The sequence below is a fragment of the Gracilinanus agilis genome, chromosome 4, assembly GCF_016433145.1.
Source record: "Gracilinanus agilis isolate LMUSP501 chromosome 4, AgileGrace, whole genome shotgun sequence".
Lineage (NCBI taxonomy): Eukaryota > Metazoa > Chordata > Mammalia > Didelphimorphia > Didelphidae > Gracilinanus > Gracilinanus agilis.
The window spans coordinates 108,848,628-108,875,875 of NC_058133.1; the positions used below are offsets into that span (position 1 = coordinate 108,848,628).

At 38.5% G+C, this 27,248-nt stretch overlaps 1 protein-coding gene across 3 annotated transcripts in view; it reads right to left on the bottom strand.

Annotated features, from left to right (window-relative positions):
* The window catches only part of RBBP5 (RB binding protein 5, histone lysine methyltransferase complex subunit), a 32,159-nt gene extending 14,527 nt beyond the window's left edge, over positions 1-17,632 (bottom strand). For 2 of the 3 annotated variants that reach the window (XM_044677178.1, XM_044677177.1), the window contains exons 1-6: positions 17,572-17,632; positions 11,580-11,605; positions 11,078-11,250; positions 9,165-9,305; positions 8,615-8,777; positions 5,729-5,838 (exon numbers count right to left, since the gene is read on the bottom strand). In XM_044677178.1, the coding sequence (XP_044533113.1) occupies positions 5,729-5,838; positions 8,615-8,777; positions 9,165-9,305; positions 11,078-11,250; positions 11,580-11,605; positions 17,572-17,590 (632 nt within the window). In that variant the 5' untranslated portion in view covers positions 17,591-17,632. Of the gene's footprint in view, positions 1-5,728; positions 5,839-8,614; positions 8,778-9,164; positions 9,306-11,077; positions 11,251-11,579; positions 11,606-17,571 lie in introns of those variants that run through there. The other variant, XM_044677179.1, reaches the window with a different exon arrangement.
* Between the last annotated feature and the right edge of the window lie 9,616 nt (positions 17,633-27,248).

Below are 27,248 nucleotides of genomic sequence, written 5' to 3' on the forward strand. Positions count from 1 at the left end.
TCACAAATTAACTATCCGTGTTGTTGTATATATTTTTACCAATATTGTTAAACGTTTCCCAATTAGGTTTAATCTAGTTTGGCCAAACAGAGGAGTTTTGATGGCCCTGAGTTTGACGCCTCTGCCTGACAACATTCTCTATAACATTTAATTTCTCTACCTTGTTCCCCTCAATAATGAGAAATTCACCTCTGAATAAGGAAAACCATTTTTAGACAACTGTTTCTCTTAAGGTTTTTCATCTGGAAAGCCTGAAACTTCCACCCCCTTGTTCTAATCTTGTCATTTGGGACTTAGAAGCAACTTAATCCCTTCTTTACCAACTCTTAAAATATTTAAAGATGGCTTTCATGCTCCCCACCACTTTCTCTTCCAGGCTAAACATTCTAACTTCCTTCAACTTCAAATGACAAGATTTAAAGTCCTTCCACCATCCTGTTCAATCTCATCTAGATATATTATCATTCCTAAAATGCAGAGCCCAAACCCAATATAATATGCCAAAGCAGTCTGACCGGTGGAGATCACTGTTACCTAAGATTACATTAGTTTTCTGACAGACATGCCACACTGTTGAATCATATTAACTGCAACTCCTCATCATTCCCTACCTCCTACTCTGTCACAAGAATGCCTTGTGAATCTATTTGTCTTATCTCTCCTTATACCAAAGCTCCTTGAAATAAAATATTCCTCTGCTTGTATATCTCACTATCCTGTGCACATACAAATTATAGTAAACCCTTAAACACTGCCTATAATTGCCTCCAAAGTGAGATTGTTAGCTTATTAAATCCACAAGCTTTCACTGAAGGATACAGTTGTACCTTTTTCATTTTGGAATTGCTGGAAAAGTTCTAGTAAGGAAAATTTCTTAAGTAAATGAATTGTTCCTCCTATAAGTGCTAAAATTTTTATTTTAATTATCCAGAGGCCTCAAAAGCGGAGGACTTTCCCTAATAAAGCCTCAGGGTTTTATTATGATTTATTATTATTATGATCAGTGTTGTGTACTCCATGCTCATGGCACTGGGATAGCCCAGAGTAGGAAACAGAGCTTAGCTCTGGCACAAAGGCCCAGTTCAGAAACTAAGAAAGGAGAGAGGAATAAACTGAAGAAGACACGGACCACTATAACGAACAGTCATTGGCTGAAAGATATTCAAAAATCCAACATAGAAGGAGAAAGTAATTCTCTAACAACTATAAGCAGAGACTCAAAGAAAAAAATGGATCTTCCATGAATGCCTAGAACAAATCAGCATATAGAAAATGAAATAAAAGTTCTGGAGTAAATAATAGGAAAATAGCATAGAAGAGAAATGTGGTATAAGTTTTATTCAAGTAACAGATTCTTTGAAAACCAGAAAGGACCAAATACAAATCAATTACTCCATGAGACAGCAAGAAATGGTAGAACAAAATCTAAAGAATGAAAAAATTAAAATTTCTGCTATCAAAAATAAGCAACCATGAAAACAGGTCAGGGAATGATAATCTAAGAATTTTCAGATTCCTTAAAAACTGTATTTTTTAAAAGCCTGGACAGTATATTTCAAGAAAGCACAAATGAAAATGGCTTCAATCTACTAAACTACAGGACACAATGAAGATAGAACCCATCAATCACCTCCAGAAAGAAACACCAAAAAGAAACATTACAGGAATGTAATAGTCCAAATGCAGGGATTCCATATCAAGGAAAAAATATTGTAAGCAGTCAGGAGAATTCAAGTGTCAAAGAACCACAGCTGGGAAGCACACAAGATTTGGAATCTTCTACCATAAACAGAAGGAAATTCTGGAATACATGGCTAAAGAGATAGGCTTAAAAGCAAGAATAACTTACCCTGAAAAACTAAGTATAATCTTACGGGGGGGGGGGGGGGGAGGGGAGTGGCTTTTTAATGGAAGTGAGGACTTTCAAGCATTCCTGTTTTCCCACTCATTTGCCCATACTGCTCTCTTATTCTTATCACCTTTAACTCTAACATTAATATTAATTCCATACTTCTTAACATGACAGTCATCAAAGGATTCCTCAAAAAGATAAAGGAATATTACTATCAAAGTTATTGGTCTCTGTTGTTTGTTTAATACAGTTAGCCACCATCACCACCTTTTTTTTTTTTTAAATCTTATGCCCATTATAGACTGGGACACATCCTTAAAAATGAGTGCTCTGTGTAAAGGGAATTCTTTGTTCTCTTTGTCTATTCTGAGTTTATACTTGCAAGAAAGGAAATTCTTTATTCCCTTTTTTCCATTTTGAGTTAACATTTGGTTAACAATAAATTAAGTACCCCTACTTAGTACCTCACCAGATTGTGAGGTACTCTCCTTTGTGTACTTTTCAACTGAATCAACAAAAGCTTGAACACCCTACTTAGCACTAGGTAGAAGAGCTTACAAGCCACTTTGAGAGAGCCCTACCCAGTTCAATTCAGGAAATGAGAATTCACACCCTCAGAAACTCAATCAGCCAGGAATCTGTGAATCTTTTTGATAAGAATTTACACCTCCAGAGGGCAGAAGAGGATCTCATAGACACTGCCCCATGCCAGTGCTAGACAATTTGGAAACTGTGATTGGCCCCTGTGAAGAGGGGACAGGACAAGAGATCACCATAAAAGCCATGGAATCCTTCAGCTGGCTGCTGGTCTTGGGGAGGCTGGTCTTATGGAGGCAGTCTGGTGGAGACAGTTTTGAGGAGATTGTCTTCTAGGAATTGTCTTCTGAAGATTCACTATTCTACCTATTACAGACAGAATTGTAGTGCAACCAGACTCAGGCATAATACATGTAAAAGGGAGCTTTGCTAGAGATTTCGGCTTGGATCTTGGCTTCAACTTGGTTCAGACTCCTAGATTGCTTCTTGGGTGAGTGAAAAGAGTTGACTCCTTTCCTAGTTTCCAGAGAGACTACTTTCCATCTTGGAGGAGGGCAATTACTCATCACCGGCCCTCCTGGCTGAGGACTAGTATAGGTATTTTCTCTAACCTCTTTCATATTTCCCTACTTTATTGTTTTCCCTCTATTTTGGTAAATAAACTTCTGACTTGAGATATAATAATTTCAGTGACCATGTTATTTCATATAAATTTAAGTCCAACCATTAAATTTAACCCTTGTGGTCACAAACAGGCATTAAATTACTAAATAGTTACAAATGTTTGTAAGACATCCAGAAATTCCTAACAGTATAAAGTGTAGAGTTCAGTCCATCAAATCCAGGAAGGCTAGATGGTCAAGGCCTGGAGGCCAAGATCATGGTTCTTAGCGTGGTAAAACAACAATAAAAACAGAGACCCAACTGTTCTATAATCAATGGAGTAGACGATCAGCTATTATTGTTTTTGCAGTGTCAATATGTGTGGCCATTCCTTTTAGTCAGTTCTTCTTATGCTATAGGACAGACAACTAAGGTTTTTAGAGCTGTGTCTAAGAATAAGCAGACCAATCCTTCTGGAAAGTAACTTAGAATTATACTCCAAAAATGTCCACACTCTTTCACTCAGAGATTCTACTTTTAAGCCTACAGCCCAAGATGATCAATGACAGAAAGATCCCACATATACCAAAACAGCCATATTAACTTTTCTGTGGTAGCAAAGAACTAAGAACAAAATAGATGCCTGTCAGCTGGGGAATGATTTACAAATTGTGACATGAGCAAAATGGATTTTTACTATGTCATAAAAAAAGACAAATATGAAGAATTCAGAGAAACATGAGAAGACTGATAAGAACAGATGTAGAATGAAGTAAATAGAATCAGAAAGGCAAAATATGTGTGTGTGTGTGTGTGTGTGTGTGTGTGTGTGTGTGTGTGTGTGTGTGTGTGTGTATGAGATAAATTCAACAAAACAAATGGAAAAAATAAAATAAACCTGTATTCTATGTAATTACAATGATAAAGCTTGGTGCCAAAGGAGTTGAGAAAGCATATCTTCCTCCTTTAATTGCAGAGGTGAGGGACTATCAAGTATGGAAGATTGCATGTATAATGTCAGAAAAGGTCAATATTTTGGCTAATACTGAACTTTTATTTTTAAAAATCTTTATCTTCTGTCTTAAAATCAAAACTCTGTATTGATTCCAAGGCAGAAGGGGAGTAAAGGCTAGGCAATGGAGGTTAAGTGATTTGTCCAGGGTCACCCAGCTAAGAAGTATCTGAGGTCAGATCTGACTCCAGGACTTCCCCTCTCTAGGATGGGTTCTCAATCCACTAAGCCACCCAGCTGCCCCTCGAATTACTTTTAAAAACATTTTTAATCAGGCAATAGCTTGGCTCAACAGGCATGGGAGGGAGAAAGAAACATTTGGAAATGAATGCATTAAAAAAATTAAATTTGCTAAAAAAAAGCATATAATTTTTAAAAACAATGAGTAAAAAATGTTAACAGGGCAACTAGTGGCACAGTGGATACAGTGAGAGCCAGGCCTGGAATTGGAAGGACCTGGGTTCAAATCTGGTCTCAGATATTTCCTAGCTGTGTGATCCTGGGCAAATCACTTAATCTCATTTGCCTAACCCTTCCCCTGCTGCCCTAAAGTTGTTTCCAGGACAAAAAGTAAACATTAAAAAAAAATGTCAAGAGTTCCTAGATTCTTGTTAGAATAAAGTATATAAGCTTTATTAGTACTTAGAAGCTGTACGAAATTGTTCATCTGTAATACAAAGAATTTGAAACAGAAAATACAATTCTATGATCTTAATGAAAGGCCTGAGTAGTTTCATTTGCAAGAATAATTTCCAGATCAATTAAAGCATTTATTGCTGCATTTGTTTAAATGGCATTAAATTTTATGCATGTAGGAACTGACTTAGAAGCATCTATTCATTTATAAAACTAAAACTGCCCTAAAAATACATTAAAATGGTAAAATTCAATGTTAGAGAACTTCATAGGCACTTGCATACAGTGCTGGAGGCAAAGCAAACTGCTGCCAACTCTCTAGACAGCAAAGTGATCAATACAGAAGAAAAAGCAAAAAACTGATCATACCCTTTGAGTAATTAGTAGGGTAGTAATTCCATTATAAAAACTTTAATTTAAAGGGGAAAAGAGACTTGTGAAGAAGACTAGTATATACTTAATCATTTTCAATGCATATTTAAAAGTCAATTGAGTCTTTAAATGTTAACAATAAGAAAGGAATCTATCCTGAATGACTCAGTCTCCCCATATCAAAGACTTTACTAGAAAGGTTAGAGACCTCTAAATAAATGTAAGAAGCAAAGTGCAACTAGGCCTGGAGACAGAAGGTCCTATGTTCAAATCTGGCCTCAGATGCTTCCTGGCTATTTGACCTTGGACAAGTCACTTGACCCCCACTGTCTAACCTTTACGACTCTCTGGCCTTGGAACCAATACTTAGTATCAATTCTAAGACAGAAGGTAAATGTTAACAAAGAAAAAGTAACAAAGTACAGCTAACAAAGTACAGAAAATAAAAATATCAAAAACATCCTAAATGAAATATTGTATCACATTATCTTAAAAATAACACATAAAGAATGCACAGAAATATGGAAAAGTCTATATAAAATAAAGTAACAAAAGAAAACCTAGGCATGCTGTCTTTACTAAGACCATATAAAAATATTTAAAACACAGAGAATAATTGCTACCAGAGCTTCAATATTTTATAACAAAGCTAATCAAAAACAAAGTTAAAATATAAGACTAAAGCTGCCCTGAATAAAACCAGGGTCCTGACTCACCTCCCCTTCCGAGCAAACTCTATTGATTTTATAGCTGTGGTATTGCTGGTTCCAGTTGTTACTCTGAAAGAAGCAACTAGATCCTGGGTATCTGTTTTTAGGACCAAGATCTAAAGATTAAAGAAGAAGAAAATGAGCGTCCTGAAGACCAGTCAGCAGCCAGACCTGACTCTTTATTGGTAAATCAAGGATCATGTAGTAGTCAGTATTTATTCAAAAGTCTAAATCCTATTGAGTTAAACGGCATGGATCCTGTCAGCTCTTCAAAAGGCAGTGTTGGGGGAAAGTGGGTAGCACAATGGATAGAGCCCCAAGCCTGGAGTTGGGAGGATCTAGGTTCAAATCAGGCCTCAGACACATTGCTCCTATGTGATCCTGGGCAAGTCACTTAATCCTGATTGCCTAGCCTTTGCCTATCTTCCGTCTTAGAATTGATATTAAGACAGAAGGTAAAGGTTTAAAAAAAAAAAAAAAGAAAGAAAAGGCAGTGTTGATATTCTTTTTATCAACATGTAAGAGTTCATAAGTAGATATGAAATATCTAGGCACCAAATGATTAGGTATCCAAAAGGCATTTTTATGTTTTCAAATAAGAGGAATTAATAAGAGCCTAGAAAGGCTGCTACATTATAGCTATAATCTGTATTTATGAGCCAGAAGAACTAGATTATAATTTTAGCTTTTACAGTTACATGACCAAGAGAAAATCACTGAACCTCGATCTGTTAAAATCAAGATAATTATCTCTTCTGCCTGCCTATTTCACCAAGTTGTTATGAGAAAAGTGATGTGGAAACCTTAAAGTGCTATAAAATGTGACCTGTTTTTGTTGTTTGTTTTTAACCAGACCTATTGGCAGAGGGAGTTCTAAATAAAGTATTTCCTCTACCAATGCAAATCTGCCCTTTCTCTCCAATTTACTGTCTTAAAAAAATTGGCTGGCACACCAACAAGTAAAGTGGCTTGCTGAGGGTCACACAGCTAGCAGATGTGAGAAGTAGGACTTGAGGGCAGGCCTCTTTGGCTCTGAGAGGGGTTCTTCAGCCACTATGCTTTGTTTTCTTTCAAGCTACTAGGATTATCATCATCTTTTCTGAGGAAATTCAGCTAGAAATGGTCCTAGGGGAACTGCTATCCCTCTATTCTTTTAAAATTTAGTGGTCTTAGAACTGATAGATATTATTAGCACATCAGGAATTCCATTAAAGTCTTAGAGAAATATTTCTAGAACTAACACTTCAAAAAAGTACTAGTCAAGGCTGACTGGATTCATATGAAAGGTATACAAGTTAATTAGCACTGGTTTCCAACAGTGTTTTTGTTAGGTTGGACTGACTACACTAGTACCACCAGAACTTCTCCTCCATACCTTCCTACTACAGGGGTATCTTTCTCTTGCTCCTAATTCTTTTCCTTTTCTAAAATAAAAGTTTTTTATCTGATGATGAATTGCTTTAATTTTAACTTTTTGCATTGCTTTGACTCCTTGCGTGGCCTTTATCTTTTTTGGCTTTTACTTTCAATTATTGACCAAAAGTATCCCAAATTTCTGCCTTCCAGAAGACTTTATCAGGTGGTTTATGAAATATTTCTTTATGCATATTCCTAGATAGTGCTACCTTTTCCTCCCCTACTTTTTATTATGATGTTAATTATGTTATTCAGCTAATTCTCATCTTCAGAAATTCAAAGTAGACATTTTCTAAAGAAGCCATGAAATCACAGGCTAAAGTGTTAAAAGCCAAAGAAAATTGTATTTATTAAAATTCAGGTAGAATAATAAAAAATAAATTTTGTTCCAGTAGAGCAGTGATTCCCAAAGTGGGTGCTGCAGTGATCGGGCGGGGGGGGGAGGGGGTGCGGTGATGGCCAGAGGTGCATTTATCTTTCCTATTAATTGCTATTAAAATTAAAAAAAAATTAATTTCCAGGGGGCTAAGTAATATTTTTTCTGGCAATGGGGCAGTAGGCCAAAAAAGTTTGGGAACCACTCCAGTAGAGAGGTTCAATAACCCTCTCTTTTTAGAGATGAAGAAAAGGAGGCTCAGTAAGATGAAGTGATCATATCATGGGTGACTTAGGTCTTCTGACTCCAATTCCAATGCCTTGTGTACAATAATGTACTGCCTTCTTAGAGGGAAATAAGCTACTTAAAGAAAAGTAATTTGGGGTTGGGGGTGGGGAGGGGAGTTAGACTGGTATACTGGATAAGTATCAGGAAAACCTGGGTTTAAGTTCCATCTCTAAGATGAATATTGGTTACACAACCCTTGGGCAAGTCATCACACCTCTCTCTTAGTCCTTAAGATAACTTTTCTCATTTATATTTCCTATACTACTGAAATCAAAGGTTCAGACCAAAGGGAAAATTTTGTTATTTTTACTCTTTTTAGGAATGTACATACCTCAGCTGGCCTAAAAATGTGACTTAATTCAGGCCTTCAATGATCTATTTTGCTAAATATTAAAAAGTTTGTTCTCTTATACTTTACATATATCTCCTTCAATCCTATTTATACTATTTTATGAACACTTTTTCTAGAGAAGGTCTAATGGTAATTTTCTGCTCAGTCTCCAAGGATTTGAATTAATGAGGTTTTAATAAGTCTCTACTTTTTTTTTTTTCTCTTGGTGAAAAATCAAAGGAAAACAGACAACAGAATTTAAGTTGTAGGGGAAAACTTAGAACACAGCTGCTATAGGCAGGTCTGTGCTATTAGCTCACTGATATAGAGAATATCAGAAAGTACAGCTAAGAAAGACAAAACAACCAAGTATGAATGAACAGGACCAATGCTGATTTGGAGGAAGAGTTGCAAAATCCTACAACCGAATACCCTTTTGCAGGGCTGCCTTAATTCTGAAGATTTCACCTTACATACTTACCTTTCCCTTCGCATTCCCTGTATAAATATATTCCCCTCGCCTATCAAAAGACGCAACCACATTCAGATCTGAATCATCATCTACTGGCAAGACGACATGTTTGGAATCAGAAAGGGTCAACATGACAGGAGCTGATTTCATGGGACATACAAGAACTTTGTTCCTGTTTAAAAAGACAAATGGTCCTCTGGTTGGTGTTTTGGTATCTAAAGATGAATCCCTCCCTTCCCCCCCAAAAAGATCCTTACTTATTGATCTCCTTAAATATCCCAGCCTCCTAAAATCTCATCTAAAACAGTCATGCTCACTTTTCTACGTGCCAATTTTTCAAGTTAAAAAAAAAAATTCTGGTCTGTTTTAATAACAAAACTACAATAAATAACTCATCATTGGCTTTTCTCTTGAAACTTCAATGGCACCAGCAACCCACAGAACAAAATTAGCTGGAAACATTTTGGGGGGTTGACTCCGAATTGAAATGTTCACTAATCCAAAGTTAACTCATACAAATTAAGATCCCAACCCAAGAGATAATTTTGACTACACATACTGATCTCGGGGATGATACTGGACTTTCAGAATAGGTGAAGGGAATCGAAACCTCTGATCACAGTCCCCAGATAAGACATCCCACTGTGACACTATGTTATCAGTTGATGCACTCACAAGCTTGTGACCATCTCGACTCCAGCTTTAAAAAAAAGATAAAAAAGATAGAGGTTACTCTTTATATATTGTAAATTCAGGCATACAAGCTTCCAGTTTTTTATTTTCATAAAAAGTTTAACTGTCTATTTTGCTAATAACCTCTTCCATTTTATGGGCAAACTTCGTATTTGCCTCCGTCCTACTCTCTGAGCTTCTGTCTTTTTTTTGGGGGTGGGGGGTGGCACTTCTGCAGTTTTTATATTTAATCTAGGGCATTTAAGCTTTTGGTGCTTTCGAAATGTTATGATCTGGAGACTGATCTGTTCACTGCCCTCCTGGTCTGTAAATTCCTGCCCCAATTTGGGTCTTGTGTGTGGATGACTTTCAATAGACTGCTGCCAGACTTGGTCAAGGTTAACCTGTAGGGAGGTTCTGTAGGTTCAGGATTACTGAACTGTTTGCTGGCTCTCCATTGATTTTGGTCTCCTATCCTAGTTTATTCCATTACAGGTTTATGTGTGCGCTTAAGGTTAGAACTGAGTTTCACCCCCTTAGAGCCACACAGCTATAGTTCATGGACTTATTCCTTATTCTTTACACAGTAGAGAATCTGCTCCCTTGCAACTGCTCCTCTCTGCTCTGGAACTGAACTAAAAATGGGCAATGGGAGAAAGAGCTGCCAGATGACACCCTTTTCTGCTCCCACTGCTAATACAGTGATCCTCTGGAATCTTTTTCTGTCTCTATATTCAGTTCTTACTGTCCTTCAGTGCTAGGTTACTCCCCATTGTTGCTGCTACCACAGCCCTATGACATCTCCATCTCTAATGAATGGCTGTAGCTACTGCATTGCACTCCTGTCCAGCCCCATCCCAGTGTCTGCAGACCTCTCTATCTTCCTAAGCTGTCTAGGCTGAAAAAATGATTCACTATCATTTTTTCTTGGCTTTATCAATCAAAATTCAGTTTGGCTCAAGTTCTAGGTTGTTGTAGATGATGTGGAGGAGCTACGGCAACAGTGTCAGCTATTTACTCTACCATCCTGACTCTATTCCACCAAATTTCTATAATTTGGATTAGCAAATACACTGTTAGTCTGTCACACCACCAGAATTCACAGAACACAATGAGGTTGGGAGCAATGATTCAAGTTTTCTAACTGAAGGGAAATTCAGGCAAGGATGCTGACATAGGAGGCATATAGTTTCAACCTCAAGGGGCAAGGCTTAAATATCTGTGCCTATAACCAAATAAAATCACTCTCTGTATAGCTCGGGGCTCTTCATTTTCTTGTGTGTGTCATGGACCCCTTTGGCAATCTGGTGAAACTTTCATGGACCCCTTCTCAGAATGTTTTTATATGTATAAAATAAATATATAGAATTACAAAGGAAACTACACAAAAAAAGCAGTTATCAAAATGTTATCAAAGCAAAAAAAAAATGCTATTAATTCATGGTTTCGAAGTTAAGAATCCCAGGTCTAGCTCTGAGCTCCCATCTGTGCAAGCCCTGTTTCTTATAAGATAACCTCAAGATTTTTTTTAGATTTCTGGTTTTGATCCCAATTTTACTTCAGACACCATCTCTCACCTCTGGTCCTTTTAGCTCCTTCAACTTGCCTGGTTGATCTTGGTTCATTTAAACCAATTCTGATTTCTAATTGCGCATGAACTTCTTAGTTACCATCTACCCACAACTCCCCAAACCAGGGAGGTTTCAATCACTGCCATAAACTCTACTCAGTAAGTTTTTGCTGATTACAGGGGAAACAATACACATTTTAAGTTTAACATTTCAACAAAAGATGTCTTACCATAAAGAACAGACAGGATGAATATGGGCACTAATTATTTTAGCAATGCCTCTTGTCAAGAAATCCCAGATGACGATTCGGCCATCATTACAGCCAACAGCAAGCAATGTGCCCCATCTGTTAAAAGTGCAGGTCAGGGCCATACTGATGCAATCCAAAGTTCCATCAGCCTCCTAAAATACAAAACGAATACAGATGATTGGCAACAGCAAGATACTATAATTTCTCAGGCTTCTCACTCAGTTTAAACATGTTTATTGAACTTAAATTGTTATAGTATACATAGTATATATAGTAAAGTTATGAGTTCTGACTAAAAATGCCCATTTATTTTTTCTCCACCACTCAAATAAAATACTTAACTCTCAATGAAATTCAGAATAAGACCATCACCATAATGGATACTTCAAACAACTGTCATGAGGATCAAAAAATGTGCTTTCCCTCAAAGCTAGCACTGCATAATCATTAAATAAAACCATGAAAGATACTGAATGCTTACCTCTGGATAGTTCTGTCCAAAGGACTCTGTAAAAAAGGAAACAAAGTATGTAAATTTTTTGAACAGTATCAACAAAATTTAGAGTACCAGTGAAGAAAACTCTTATGAGAAAGTCTATTTCACTTTTAGTTTTAATTATTAAAAAGTTTTTATTACACTGAGCCAAAAATCTGCCTCCCTATAAATCCCACCCTCTGATCCTCTATGAAGAGTAAATTTAATCTCTCCTCCTAGGTGATGACCCTTTAATCTTTGACCATTGCTACTCTATAACCCCAAGTTTTCTTTACTCCAGGTCAAACATCCTTACTTTTCTGCTCATAAGCCATGCTTCAGGTTCCCTGGTCACTAATTTATAAAGTCACTCTAAAATAGTGGCTCTTATCCTTTTTTTGTGTCAAAAACTCCTCTGATAATCTAGTAAAGTCTATGCACTCTTTAGAGAATACTTTTAAATAATGGAAGGAAACAATAAACTTCAGATAGAGGCTTGTGAAAGTAAAGATGTAACTTTTTTCCATCCAGGTTCAAGGACTCCCAAAATCTATTCATGGACCTTTGGGGTATTTTGTGGGTGCCAACTTAAAAACTCCTGCTCTGAAAGCATGGCTCCCAGAAACTAATAAAGTACTTCAAACACAGTCTACCTATTATAAACTATAGTATGACTATCATATTCCATTTTCTGGGCAATATAATAAAATGCTGTAGAAGTTTGCATACTTTTGCTAAAGTTCTATTCTGAAGTTCATTCTAAGCATGGAGGTGATACCATATTTTCTTTAAAGAAACAAAATCAGGCAAATCTTAGCAATTCAAAAAAGTTTCAAGGCCAGGGCCATGTGTCTCTTCAAGAACCAATCTAAGTTAAGGGTAGCTAGATGCTATAGTTGATAGGACCTGGGTTCAAATCTAGCTCTAGACACTTCCTAGCTATAACTGTGGGCAAGTCATTTAACCCCAATTACCTAGTCTTTACCACTCTTCTGCCTTAGAATTGATATTCTAAGATAGAAGGTAAGAGTTTAAAGAAAAGGAAAAGGAAAAAAAAGAACCCATTTAAATTTTAAAAGAAAGTATTATGATTTTGACCTGAGCAACACATGAAAACTAAAATGTGAAAAATTCCAACCCAAATTATTGAAAATAATGAAGGTAATGGTTCATGGACTTTTAGAGCAAAAAGGGACCTCAGTGGCCAACTAGTCTAATTCATACCTGAAAAAGAATCCCCAATACAACATACTTATTAACAAATGGCCACTCTTTTCTGTTTGAAGACCCTCAATGAGAATTATTTCCCAAAGCAATCCGCTCTACTTTTGGAGAGCTCTATTTATTAGAAGGTTTTTCCTGACATCAAGCCTGGATTTCCCTTTTTGTGGGGTATTTACTTTCTTTGAAGACTTGATCACACATCCTTATCTGAAATCACCAGAAATAACCTATCATTTTAATCTGAATTTTGGGAATCCATTTCTTTCATCTCTCTGATTTAAGTCTCCCTCTAAACCTCCTCCACCAACCAATTTGAGAAAAGCAAGTCTCTTCACTTGTTCCTACCCCTACTTCACATCTCCACATTTGTACTGGTCACTGTTCTCCCTGTCTCCCTATTCTATTTCACTTATCTAAATCCTACCTACTTCTTTAATATCCAGATAAAGCCCCAATGATTCCATGACCACTCCAATGCCTTCTCTAAATTCCTATGAAGAAAAAGAAAACAGCATTTTTGGCTCACATATTCCGTTTTTTATTCATATTGAGTTTGCAGTTAGCAAAAGCCCCTATTATCTTTTTAATATAAAAGCCATATCTCCATGATTTTTCTAAACTTAAACAATAATCAACCAATCAACAAATATTGAGGTGACAATCAATATGCCTTTAAGTACTAGAGACATAAAGACAAAAAAGGAAACAGTCCATCTCTAACGAGCTAACATTTTCTCAGGGGAAACAGTGTATGTGTGTGTATATGTATATATATATATATATATATATATATACACATATATACACATACACATATATATGGAAATTAAAAATATGTACCAGGTAAACAGAGTAATGGGAAGCAAAGAGGGAGGAAGTAGTCAAGGAAAAGAAAAGGGCTTAATATTCTACAGTTATTCCTAATTTTCATGTTAGATTTGGCCTATTGTGTTAATTTGTTGAGTTCTTTTTGGATAACCATTCAGTCATCCAACAAGCCCTGGTTATCCTTTCACATTCCTATGATTTAAAAATGATTAGGATTCCTTCAATATCTTTATCCATAAAACTGATGAAAGTATTAAATATGGAAATGCTAAGAACTGAGTCCTTGTGCAGATCATTAACAACCTCTATCACGGTTAACATCCATTAATCGACATTCTTTTCATTTGATGACTTAANTATATATACATACACATATATATGGAAATTAAAAATATGTACCAGGTAAACAGAGTAATGGGAAGCAAAGAGGGAGGAAGTAGTCAAGGAAAAGAAAAGGGCTTAATATTCTACAGTTATTCCTAATTTTCATGTTAGATTTGGCCTATTGTGTTAATTTGTTGAGTTCTTTTTGGATAACCATTCAGTCATCCAACAAGCCCTGGTTATCCTTTCACATTCCTATGATTTAAAAATGATTAGGATTCCTTCAATATCTTTATCCATAAAACTGATGAAAGTATTAAATATGGAAATGCTAAGAACTGAGTCCTTGTGCAGATCATTAACAACCTCTATCACGGTTAACATCCATTAATCGACATTCTTTTCATTTGATGACTTAACATCTAGCTGTGTATTTATTCAGCCTATGATTCTCTATTGTGTATGCTAGGATATCATGAATTACTTTGTTAAATGCCTTACTGAAATCAATATATAGTTTTACTTAGAGCATAATGGAATCAGAATCCAAAAATAGCATGGCAGTGTCTGATAGAGAGCAACTATAAGTCTGGTGACTTTATCTAAATAAGGAAATGAAGTTAGATTGGAAAGAATTGTTCTTAGTGAACTAGGCTGGATCCTAGTCAGTCAGTCAACAAGAATTTATTAAGTACCAGCTATTTGCCAGGCATTGTATTAAGTGCTAAGGATACAAGGAAAGACAAAAACACTGTCCTTGCCCTCAAAATCATATTCTAAGAGGGAGTCAACATGTGAACAAGTACATTCCAAATACATACAGTAGATAGAAGGTAGCCAAAGAGGAGAAATACCCAGAAGGTAAGATATGAATTGAGTCTTTAAGTCAGAGGAATTAAGTAGCAGAGATGAGAGCAGAGCATTCTAGATGTTGTGGAAAGGCCAAGTAAAAAGGCACACAAAGAGGGAGACAGTGTTGTAAATGTGGCCCAGATAAGCAGACTAGCACAGCTTTATCATAGAGTTCATGGAGAGAAATAAAATGTAAGAAATATGAGGAAGTTAGAAAAGGAGTTGTGAAGGACTTTAAAAGCTAAACAAATGACCTCATATTTGATCCTTGGAATAATGGGCTACAGTAATCTCCCCTTTGGGATGGAATCACTTGGATAGAAGAATACAAGATAGAGCAAGATATTTGGAGTAGAAAGGCCAATTAGGAGGTTATTTTAATAACACTGGAAAGATGTGACAAGAGGTTGTGGCTTTGTGAATTGAGAGAAGAGGACTTATATAATAGATGCTGAGGACAGAAATGGCAAGATTTGGCAGTAATATGGCAGAATTATAAGTTGGAAGGGACTTCAATAGCCATATAGTCCAAATCTCTTTTCAAACAAAATTTTCCCATTATAGATATGCTGGAGAAAAAGACCATCAGTCTGTGCTCAAAGACCTCCAAAGAGGAAGTACAGGTATCCCTTCTACATTGCGACTTTCCCCATCATCATTTTGATATATCCCAGGTCAGTATAAGAAATTAAATGGAAATTTTAGGGAAGTTTTACAGAAGCTACAGAGACATGCAAAGGCCAGCAGATGACATAGAAAAAGTGTAGAAGTTCATTTTTACTTAACATTGACCTATATAAAGCCTATTTCCAAATACTTAACCTAAATTTTACAATAAGGTACTATAAACACTTCATCAGAGAAAAAGAAAACATTCAGGCTTCTTCTTTGGTACAAAAGGAGGGCCAAAAAAGTTTACGTAGATTTTTTCAGATCTCAAGGGTGCTGCATCCCTAATCTCTAGGCTCCCAACTCTTGTGATGTGGAAGGGATACCTGTAGTAATGACCTCCTTAAACCAATCCAGCCCACTTCAGTGGAACTAAATGTAAGTTCCAATGGAGCACAGCTAGGTGGCATAATGAATAGAGTGCTGGGCCTGGGATTATCTGGCCTTCAGACTATTTGTGTGACCCATGGCAAGACACTGAATTCTGTTTGCCTCAGTTTCCTAATCTGTAAAATGAGCTGGAGAAGGAAATGGTAAACTACTCCAGTTATCTTTGCCAAGGAAAACCCCAAATAGGGTCAAGAAGAGTCAGACACAACTGAACAATAAATATAAGCTTCAAGAGGATAAGAACTATTTTTATCTTGTCTTTGTCTCCTCCATCTTTAAATACAGTATACTATTCTCCCAGTTACCCAGGATTCCCCACTTGGTATCTCTCCTGACATATCACTCTTTTTCGCCCTCCATATCCTATCAGTTGTCAAGACCTATCCATTCTACCTTCATAACATGTCATCAAATACCCTTCTCTTCTTAGACACTGCCATCACCCTGATCCAGGCCATCATCAATTCACACATGATTAAGCAACACCTTGCAGGGTGGTCTTCCAACTTAACATCTTGACCCCTACTCTAGTCTATCCTCCATTCAGCAATCTAAATCATTTGCCTAATGTCACATACACATTTAAGAAATTCCAGTGGCTCCCTGTAATCTTCAAACCCATAATATGAAATTCTTTGTACATTTATTAAAGCCCTCTTCTTACACCTTCCTCTCATATACACACTCTGTAGATGAGGAGGATGATGACAAGGAGGAGGAAGAAGAGAAAGATCTAAGTGGGGAAGAGGATAAGCAAGGACACAAAGATGGGGAAGTAGATGAAGATGAAAAACATGAACTTGGTAAAGAAGAAAGTGGACAAAACAGAAAAGGAGAATCTGAAGACAAGAAAGATGAAGATGACTAAATGGAATAATCTATTTTGAAAATTTTCTTTTGTAATTTGACTTTGTTGGGAATCCAGTGATGATGGCTTCCCATGCTATTTCTCCCACAAGACACTTCCCTCTCCCTACTCTCTTCATTTTCACTAGCATGTGGAATTTTCTTCTTTATCTCCTGATACCTTGGCTTCAAATTAAAATTACAATTACACTTTTTACAAGAAGCATCTTTTATGCTTCCACTCTTCCTAAGAGTATCTCCAGTTCCTCCTATAGGTGTCAAGTTTGCGAATAGTTGTTTGCATCTTGCTTCTGCCTTTAGTTGTGAGTTCCCTGAAAGCAGGGACTGTTGTTTTTTTTCCCCTCCCTTTCTTGCATCCCCAGCTCTTAGCAAAGTGCCTGACATTAACAGGTGCTTAATAGATGCTTGTTGAATGACTGCGATAGGGACTGTGTCTTGAGCGTTTAATAAAAAAGGTGGTTGAAGTAAAACCACTTTTTGTCTAGTTTTACTCTCTACTTCAGGAATAACCCTTCTTCAGCTATGAACTCCCCGAAAGCTGGGCTCGGGTAATCTCTTCATTCCCTCTTGTCCCTGGGCAATGGGCAGCCTGGACACACGAACCACTAACTACACTGGGCAGGTACCTATTCTAGTGCAGGATGTCTGCACACAGAATAGCGGGAATACACGTGAAGTGCCAGCCAGACAGACACACACCCACGCACCAATCCCATCCCAATCACTCCGGCAGAGGCACGAACACTAGCTGCCTACACGGCAGGGGCCGCCGCCACTCGCCCAGGGCTGAGAGCAGCTGGCGACAGATGCTGTTCCCACCCCGCGGGACCCTACAGCTTCTCACCCAACAGCTCCAGGTTCATCCCGGCGGACAGTCACGGCCAGAGATCAGGGTCCGACTCCGCCTCCACCCACCCCGCGCTTGGGGCCGCGTCTAGGGAGCGGACGCAGGGAATGTTCGCAGACGCTGGGGACTTCACCTGCTCGGAGGACCCCGCCACTTCTGCTCCCGCTTCCGCTTCCTTTTCCCTTCCCGGGCTAGGAGTGGAGCTGCCCAAGATAGTGCCTAAACTGGCCAGAAGCCCAGAGGCTTTGCGGGAGAGAGAACTTGGTGGTCTTTCAGAGGTTGCCAAGATAAGATTCTTGGCCTGTTTGCAGGGCTTTAGATATCAGTGGGTGTGGTTGTAGGAAACGCTGAAGGTGACTGAAGTAATCAGGCAAGGATGCAGACAGACTAGGTTACTTGTGAAAGTGTCCCGTCCGGCAACGTGAGACTCCATCGCTACAGTTCCGAACGGAAAGATGCAGGGAGAAGTAAAGGGGGTGGGAAATAAAAGACGACCGGAAAAGCCTTGCAGTGAGTGACTGACGCCCGGAAATGCTTATATGCGCCAAACCGCCCGCCCCTCGAGTGAGAGTAAGGGTGTGTTGGCGCTTTTTCTCCTCCTTCTTGCTGCTTCGCCGCATCCTCCGAGCAGGTGGGCTTCGGCGTAGCTGCGTGGCCGAGGCGGAGGCCCGAAGGCTGTGTCCTTTGTCCGAGCATCGCTGTAGTGGCCAGCCGCCCAGTGAGGAGGTGGTCGGAGAAGCGGGGGAAGAAGAGTCGTTGGGGGTAGGGGGTGAGAGGCGGGCCGCGGTTCGCGCTGAGCGAGGGAGGCAGGACCTTGGGGGTGGTTTGGGAAGAGTGGCACCTTTCCCCATTCGGCGGAGTAACCCTCCCTCGCCGTGGTACCGAGCAGAGTGAGGAGCGAGGCCCGCAGGGGCAACCCTTCTTAGACCCCCGGCTCTACGCCTTCCTTAAAGCTGGTCTACCGAGCACTCGGTCTGCAGTCCTTTCCATGGAGTAGATGTGGAAACTGATGCTCAGAGGTTTCGAGACGGGACTCCCAGCGCTCCCCCGGCTAATGAAGGGGCAGAGCTAGGAACTCAACCTAGAACTTTTACCCCCTTCTCCCTCCTCCTCTTTCACTTCTCTGGCTTAAAATCCTTGCCTGGGCTTCATGGGTGGCCAGGAACAAGACAATGTATCAATCGTGAACTTTTATAAGATAGTTGTTGGGGACTGTTCTCAGTCTCGAAACTCAAAACCTTTTCAGCTTCAAAAAATTGCTAGGCTTGTTTGTCAGTAAGCATTTAAGTGCCTACTATGTGCCAGGGAAAAGTCAGTCCCTCCGCTGCCTGGGGAGTTCACAGTCTAATGAGGGAGACTGCAAGCGAACAGATACGTACAAACAAGCTACATACAGGATAAATAGGTATTCCACAAAGCATTAGAATTAAAAGGGATCAGGAAAGCTTTCCTGGAGATGGTAGGGTTTTAACTAGGATTTGAAGGAAGCCAGGATGGGAAGGGAGAGAATTCAAGAGAACTCAAGATTTCATGAGAAAGCGCCAGAAAAAAACATCTGGAGCAGAGGGCACAATCTTAATCTTGGAACAGCAAGGAAGCCAATGTAATTGAATTGAAAAGTACTTTGGAAAGTGTTAGATTTAAGAAGAATGGAAAGGTTGGGGGGAACGGCCTAAATATGAAAGACTTGCGCTCCACTATTATAGCACTTCCATAACGTGAATAGTCATCAGAATAGGACTTTGATGAAGGTTAGAAAATTATGTGTGTTAATACAAGGGGCAAAGCAGAATGTTAGGCTTTCAGTGTTATAGTAGCCATGGGGTTAAACTAGATAGTTAGGGTTGTGAAATGTAGTAGACTGCCCCTTACTTTGGAATGTTTTGACTAAATTGCAGAGAAGTCTTTCAGTGGAATGAAAGTTTTTAGAACTGTACTCTCTGTTGGTCCAGTTTTCAGAGGAGATTAGTAATCAAAATAACTCAGTACTGTCTGTACTACTAATAGCAGTTGACATTTGTATAGTACTTGAAGATTTTCAAAGTTCTCTCTACATTTTATCTCTAGATTCTTACGGGGACCCTGTGAAGTATATGCTATTACTTTTTAATTTAAAAAAATTTTAAGGGAAGATCCATTGTCTTTGCTTTCCAAACCCTACTTCCCCTCCATTGAGAGAGAAAGAAAACATGTGATAAACAAAATTCCTGCTTTGGCCATTTCCAAAAATATTATGCTTTGGTCTGAACTCTTGACTCCATCTCTTCTCTGTCAAGAGATAGGTAACATTTTTCTGTAACAATCAGTTTCTAAGTCTTTTAAAGTTGATTGTTGTCAGTATATAAATTGTTTTGGTGATTCTGCTAATTTCATTCTGCATTATTTCATACAGGTCTTTCCAGGTTTCTCTGAAACAATCCCCTATAATGTTTCTTTTTTAAATTCAGTTTTATTTTCAAATCCAAATCTCTTTCCTGCCTGTTGATCCTCCCACCCACTGAGAAAGCAAGAAAAAAAAAACCCTTATTACAGATACATATAGTCAAGCAAAATAAATTGCCGCATTGTTCATATCCAAAGGAACAACAACAAAACGCCTCAAGCCTCACTCTTTAGTCCATTGCCTTTCTATCTGGATATGGATAATATGTGGTCATCTTGTTGATCCGAGTTCTTAAATCTTCCAAAGTAGTTTTTACAATATTGTGAATAAATTGTTCTCTGGGTCCTGCTTTCTTTACTCTGCATCAATTCAGAGTCTTCTGAGGTTTCTCTAAAACCATCCCTTTGATCATTTGTTACAGTATTTTGTCCATTTGTTCTTTCTTTCCCTAGTAAGTGGGCTTCAAACAGAGGTTCTAAATCCAAGGTCAGTACTGCTTCCAAATAGTGAATTTGTTACAGAAGGAAAATGGGATCTACAGAATCACAGAGATAATAGGTGATATAGGTTGACCAGGAAAGCTCTAGACCTTCAGTAAATAACTGTTTATTGGTTGGGGACCCTGGCACAGTTTTTGTTACAAAGTACGAATATTTTGGTCACAAGGTCCAGGACTACTACATCTCAAAATTCTGAAATACCTTATAGATATAACTAACCTAATTGCTGTCTTTGGAAAGCTTAGCTGCCAAAAGATAAGAGATAAGCAGAATGTCCAAATGTTCAAAAATAGGAAGATTGGTTAATTAGCCTATTCCTAGTAAGTTTCTAGAACTAATTATTAAAGGAATGGTTTGTGATTACTTAGAAATTGAAGAAGTGATCATAAGAGTGAGCATGAAATGACTTGAGAACAAATTGTACCAGACTATCCAGATTTTCATTTTTGGTCATAGAATGCCATGGATATCATGTATCCCGTTTCTTATTTTTCTTATGACTTTCTTATTTTCTTGTGAACAAGATGGAGAAATACAGGATTGGGTTCAGAACTGGTTAAATAACTGAACCCAAAGAGAATTGATTAATGGGTCCTTGCCAGCATGGAGAAAGTTTGTAGTGGAATTTACCCTCAACTGTCAGGGAGTTCTCGTTGTTCCTATTCTGCTCAACATTCTTTTTAGTGACTTAGTTGAAGGTCTAAGGAGCATACTTATCAAGTTTGTGAGACATAAAGCAGAGACATAACTCTCAAACTGAATGGTAGAATTGGCATCCCAAAAGATTTCAACATGTATAAACGATGGGTTTTAGTTAACAAAATCTTATTTAATAGAGGTAAATGTAAAGACTTTCACCGGAGTAAAAAAAAAAATCAACTGTACAAGTACAGGATGGTGCAGATATGGTTATAAAATAGCTATTGTTAAAAAAAGACAGAGGTTCTAAGGGATCATATATGGTTAATATAACAGTGTGATATGGAGCCCCAACAAACACTGCAGCTCTAGGGTGCATTTCTTAAAGTCAAGCATCCAGAGTCAGGGAGATGATCATCTCCCCCTGCTCATCACTGATCAGAACACCTGGAATTTTGGATTCAGTTTTAGATACCACATTTTTAGAAGGATGGAATACATCCATAAGAGAGTACTAGGATGGCGAATGCCTTTCACATGAGGATTGACTGCCTGGAAAAGAGAAAACTAAACATGAAACTTGTCTTCAAATGTTTGAAAGACTGTCATGTGGACAAGGAATTAGATTTGTAACCTTGTTTCTTCTTCATTAAGAAGTGAGGGGGTTGGATTAAATGACAGTTAAGGTTCCTTCCAACTCTAAATCTAAAATTCTATGACTTCAGTTTAACTAAGGAGTTAAGGCCTAGGAACAATTGATGAAAGTTATATAGGAAGACTAGTTTTCAGAATCTAAATATAAAGCAAAATTTCTCAGTTTCTTTTGAAAGTTTTTGCCTAGTGGTAGAAAATCTTGATAAAGATTATATCATAATTGCTTATATTTAGAGTTCATCAAGGTTTACCAAGTGCTTTTCTCACAATAATGTAAGATAATATAATGACTGCTGTGCTCAAAGCCACATAGTAAGTAGTGTTATAGCAACCTCTGGGAAGAAGATGGAGATCAATTTGAGTGACAACTGGCAGTTATGGAATTTAGAATTTACCCAGATGGCATGAGCCAGGGGCAAAAGACAGTTACTGCTACCACTATAAAAACCCAGTAGCTAATCATTTTCGGGTCTCACTCTTGAGAACAGGGTCCCGGGTAGTGGGTGGGTAGGCCTATAGACCTGCACTAGCACCTGTATCCTATTGCCTTGTGTATTAATTCAACTAGTTGCTGAATAGGGCTGAGAGACATACATCAACATCTAATCATCAAGAAGAATTTGATCAAACCTCACTCCACCTGGTCAGGGCCATGGCTGGGCCTGACCAGGGCCTGAGAGAAGAAGGGATCATTCCAGCCAACTGCCAACTTGATTAACAACTGGTTAGCTAACTTTAGCACCTGTAGACTAGCATAACCATCCCCACACCATCTTCCTTATCCTTGATATTACCCCTTGAGTTATTACAATTAAATCCTTGAACTTATTCAGGTGAAGACTGTTATTATTCCAAAGATCAGTTAATAGTCTTGCACTTAAACCACAGTCAACTGCATTATTCCAACATCATTAATAACTATACTCATCCTAAACATTTATCCATTAACCCAGACCCAAGCCAAGTCACCAGAGAGGTTGTGTGAGTCAGCTCACAGCCTCTCATCTGCCACTTAAGCTTGGGCACTGTAGGTGGGACTGGTGCTCGACTGAGTAATAAAAATTGGTGGGACCTGGTGTTCATTATCTCTCTTTGGTGTTCACCTAGGCTACCCATCCTTATTCAGTCGGGTCCTTATACCATCTGAGGATGTTGGGCCACCTCTTTATCAGGCCCAAATACAGAAGCACCATACTACCCATAACAGTAGCTGGGCTGAAACAAGTCTTCTGACTATGTCCTGGATTTTTTTTCCACTTAATTATGGCAGTTGGCTGGTTTTTCTTTGACAGGCTTAGGTTTTGATCTTGGGTTTGGGGGAATGCCCTCTGTAAACCTTAAAGCACTATAAAAATATAAATTACCATTATATGAGAAGAAAGAGATTTGACTAGAGAGCTAGATTTACTTTTATTCAACTTCAGTATTTAATATGCACAATGGGCTGTGCTCTCCCACTAAGGAACTCCTATGGACCCTCCCTGATGTCAGCTATTTTTTTCCTTTAAGTTAACTAGACAAGCCCACTCCAGTGGATCAAGACTCTCTCTTGCAGCCACCAGGAATCATGAGCTTGGGGGAAAGAAATGCAACAGTAGCACTAATAGGCCCCAGTGCTACAAAATTTGTGGATTGAGGAATACAAAAAGTATATGAACTGAGATGAAGAGAAAAGACTTAATGAGAACTGACACCATAGCATCCAGTTGGACTGTGCGCTGAGATCACAGACTATAAGATTGTTAAAGATTAGGGAGGAAAAGTCACTTGGACTTGCAGCTCACCTCTTAGTTACACAAGAGGAAAGAAAATGTGGGGGAAGGGAGACAAAGGGGAAAATATAAACCCAAAGCCATCCACAGAATTATAAGATACTGTAAAGGGTAAAATTATAGTTGGACTGAATATATGAGTGGTTGCCAGGAATTAGTTCCAAATGATTTTTTAGCAAATTATAAAATAGAGGGAAAGAGTGAAAGTAGAGATATGAGAAAGAACAGAGTAAGAGATCTAGCTTAACAAGCTAGACTATGTGCTCAAGCCGTGGCTTTACTCTGGCAGGGCTCCAGAAGCCCCAACCAGAGGGCCTAAGGGTCAATTAACAAGGGTTTTAGCCTGGAGACCTCCTCCCAAAGGAGGGGCCCCTCCAGAGGCTAGTACCTCCAGGAAAGCCAGGGAAGGGAGTCGGCCTTTTTTACTCGCCCTCATGGTAGTTCTAAAGGAAATCAGTCTGCAGTCCTCAGCTAGAGCTCCTTCAGGGTCAAGTTGAAGGAGAAAGACTATTCCTTTCATCACTTCTGTGCTTTCCTCCCACTTTATGTGTACCAATTAACAGCTAAAGCTTTGCTTATGACTGCCCAAAGGACAGTCAGTCAATTCTGATTCATCATCCACTTTCACACACATGAGTCTCAGACCTCCCCATACTTAAGGATAAGTGGGGTGTGTAGACTTTTGGTGATTAAATCTAAAAATGGGCAGGGTATAGTTAATCCCATCTTCACAATACCAGAATTAGAAAGATGATCTGGTTTATCTATTACATTATAGGATCCCCAATAAGTGATCATTTGGTCTTCACTTAAAGACATCCACTGATGCAGACCTACTCTTTCAAGACATCACATTCCACTTTCGAACAGTTGCAAGTGTTAGGAAGTTTTCCTTCTTTTAAGGTAAAATTTGCTTCCTTGTCATTTCCAAACATTGTTCCTAGTTCTTTCTGCTAGAGCCAAGCCCCCCCCCCCCCCAAATAAAAGAGTCCACCCTTTTAATAAAAAGTTAAATGAAAAAAGGCCTTCAGTTTCCTTAAACTTCAAGACAACAGAACCCAATCAGATGGACTGAGATCTGAGCATAGTTGCCTGGCTCTCCTCAAAACTATTTTCAAATAGCACATCTTCCAGAATTTAGAAGAGACAGCCACATTTATTCATTCCTTCCTTTCCCTTTATTTAATAGCTCCTGTGTATCAGCTTCATGTGGTACACTGTGGTAAGCAGTTTGTGATACAAAAGTAAATTGTGGGAAAGACCTGGACTAGGGGGATAAGAGGTGGATCCCAGTCCTGATGTGTGGTCTTTTGTACATCTGTGAAATTTAAGAGATTGGACAAGATGCTGTAACATCCCTTCCAGCTTTCCTTTGAGTCTAGAGTTTTAAGGGGAACTTAATCCTTCCTAGTCACTGCTCTTCCAATATATCATTGGTTCCCAGAGGTATTTATACCCCTTGGTTTTTCCCAAATAGTTTGTACTTTATTCATGTTATTCCCTATTGTTTCCTACTACAAACACTTTTTGTTTTTGTTTGGTTGGTTGGTTTTGGTCTATCCCTACAGGAAATATCGCCCCACACTCATCAGCATTCTTGAGTTTTTCATCTACCTCTTGGATCTACAACTTGTTGCAATAAGAAGCCAACCAGCTCTCAGTGATCCAGGTAACACTGCTGCATCTCTTGTGATGCTGCCCCCTATAAAAACAAAATCTTGCATGTGGTAGGTGTTAATAAAGTTAAAGGTGTTAAAAATAAAAATCCCTTGTGGGGATGATGACATCATATAATGATGGAAAGGATTAGGAGTTTCTTCTATCTAGGAAGCATTTAATAAATATGCAAGTGAATTCATTGAAAGTAATTCCAATAATAACATTTCACAAAGTGAGTTAATTAAGTATTGTGGAAGATTGTCATTCTGTAGATTATACAAATGTACAAGATACCGCCTTGCCTTTATTGATTTGGGGTGCTCAAAATGAATAGAATACATATTTTAAATTATTCATTGTGACCATCATTAGTCATAGGATTTATGATCTTAACAATGTTTAGGCTCATTACAGCAGTACAGAGAGAAACCTAGTCACTTATCCTATATAATTTATATGTGTCCTCCCACCAGTCCTTCATGGTTATTCTACTTAGGGTTCCTATAAAGACTCATTTTTTTAAAAAAAACCTTTACCTTCTGAAATAGTATCAATTCTAAGAGAGAAGAGCAGCAAGGACTAGGCAGTTGAGGTTAAGTAACTTGCCTAGGGTCACACAGCTAGGAAGTATGTGAAGCCAGATATGAACCCAGGTCCTCCTAACTCAGACCCGATACCCTATCCACAGTGCTACAAAGCTTCCCCCTACATGGACTTCTAAGAGGCTCTACCAAATGTCTTGAAGACCTTTCTCCATATCTTCAAACATTCTACTACCAGCACAGCAGTCAAAATTTTTATCTGTTAAGTTTTGCTCTTTCTACAGTCTGGCCAACCTCCCTTTTCCAAATATGTGTGTATTTCCTAGATGATAATAATTTATGCTACTTTTCGCACTAAAGTTATCTTTGGTAATAGGCTACAGACTACTTGTGATTTATATATGCCCATTGTCCTTTGAGTCACCCACAGTTTTGACTTTCCTGAGATCAACGTATTTATATGGTTTTCAGTCACATACATATCACCAGAAATATATTGCTGTTAAAAAGATGAAGTTTTACTTCAGGTGCAGTTAGGGATTGTTGAAAAAACTAGTTTCCCAAATTAAATCCCTTTCAGTTTAATTCCATTTGCAGTACAGTACCCATCCAGGAGATAGTTGTTGATGGACTTTCAGTAGATGTCCCATCCAACTACGTTGTCATGGTCTAGCCCAGTGATAGGCAAACTATGGCCTGCGGGCCAGATGTGGCCCCCTGAAATGTTTTATCTGGCCCACGCGACGTTATTCCTAATCTGATGAATAAAAAAGAATAAGAAAAATAATATTTTCCTCTTTTGTTTTATATCAGTGACAACATACAAATTTATTGACTTAGCCTAGATATTGGAATGTTATGTTGAGAGTGAGAGGCACTGGCTTCTGGCAGCTTTGTAGGGAAGAGTTGCTATTGCTCCCCCAGGGGGGTGGGGTGGGAGCTGGAAGGGGACTTAAACCAGTTTCCTTAACTTCTTTAAAATCCCAACTCCTGTAGGGGATTAGATTCTCCTCCCCTTGGGGGATTGCAAATTGATAACTCTTTTCTTCCTCCCTCACAGCCTAGGACTTCTGAGTCCAGGTCAACTGGAACCCTGCTCTCTAGCTTTCCACATTTTCCCTACGGTCTGCTGTGACTTCTGGGGTTCTAGGGGTTGCTGCTGCCTCCACCCAAGATCAACGGAGCCTCCTCGCAGTAGCTACTACCCCCTCCACCGCAGCTAGATATTGAAACACATTTCTTGATTCAGACCTGTCTTAGCGTTGTTGGTTTGCTAGTTTTACTCTGCATATTGTGAAAAATTTTAGCCCTGAGATGTTATCTAAGAAACGTAAAGTTGATTTTGAGCGCCGTGTTTTCAAAGATGAATGGACTTGGAAGTACTTTTTCACAGTTTTTAGGGATAAACCACTATGTCTCATCTGCAACAAAACTGTAGCAGTCTACAAAGAATATAACATTTCACGACACTTCAACTCTAAGCACAATGATGTCAAGTTTAGAGCCATGACTGAAGAAGAAAGAA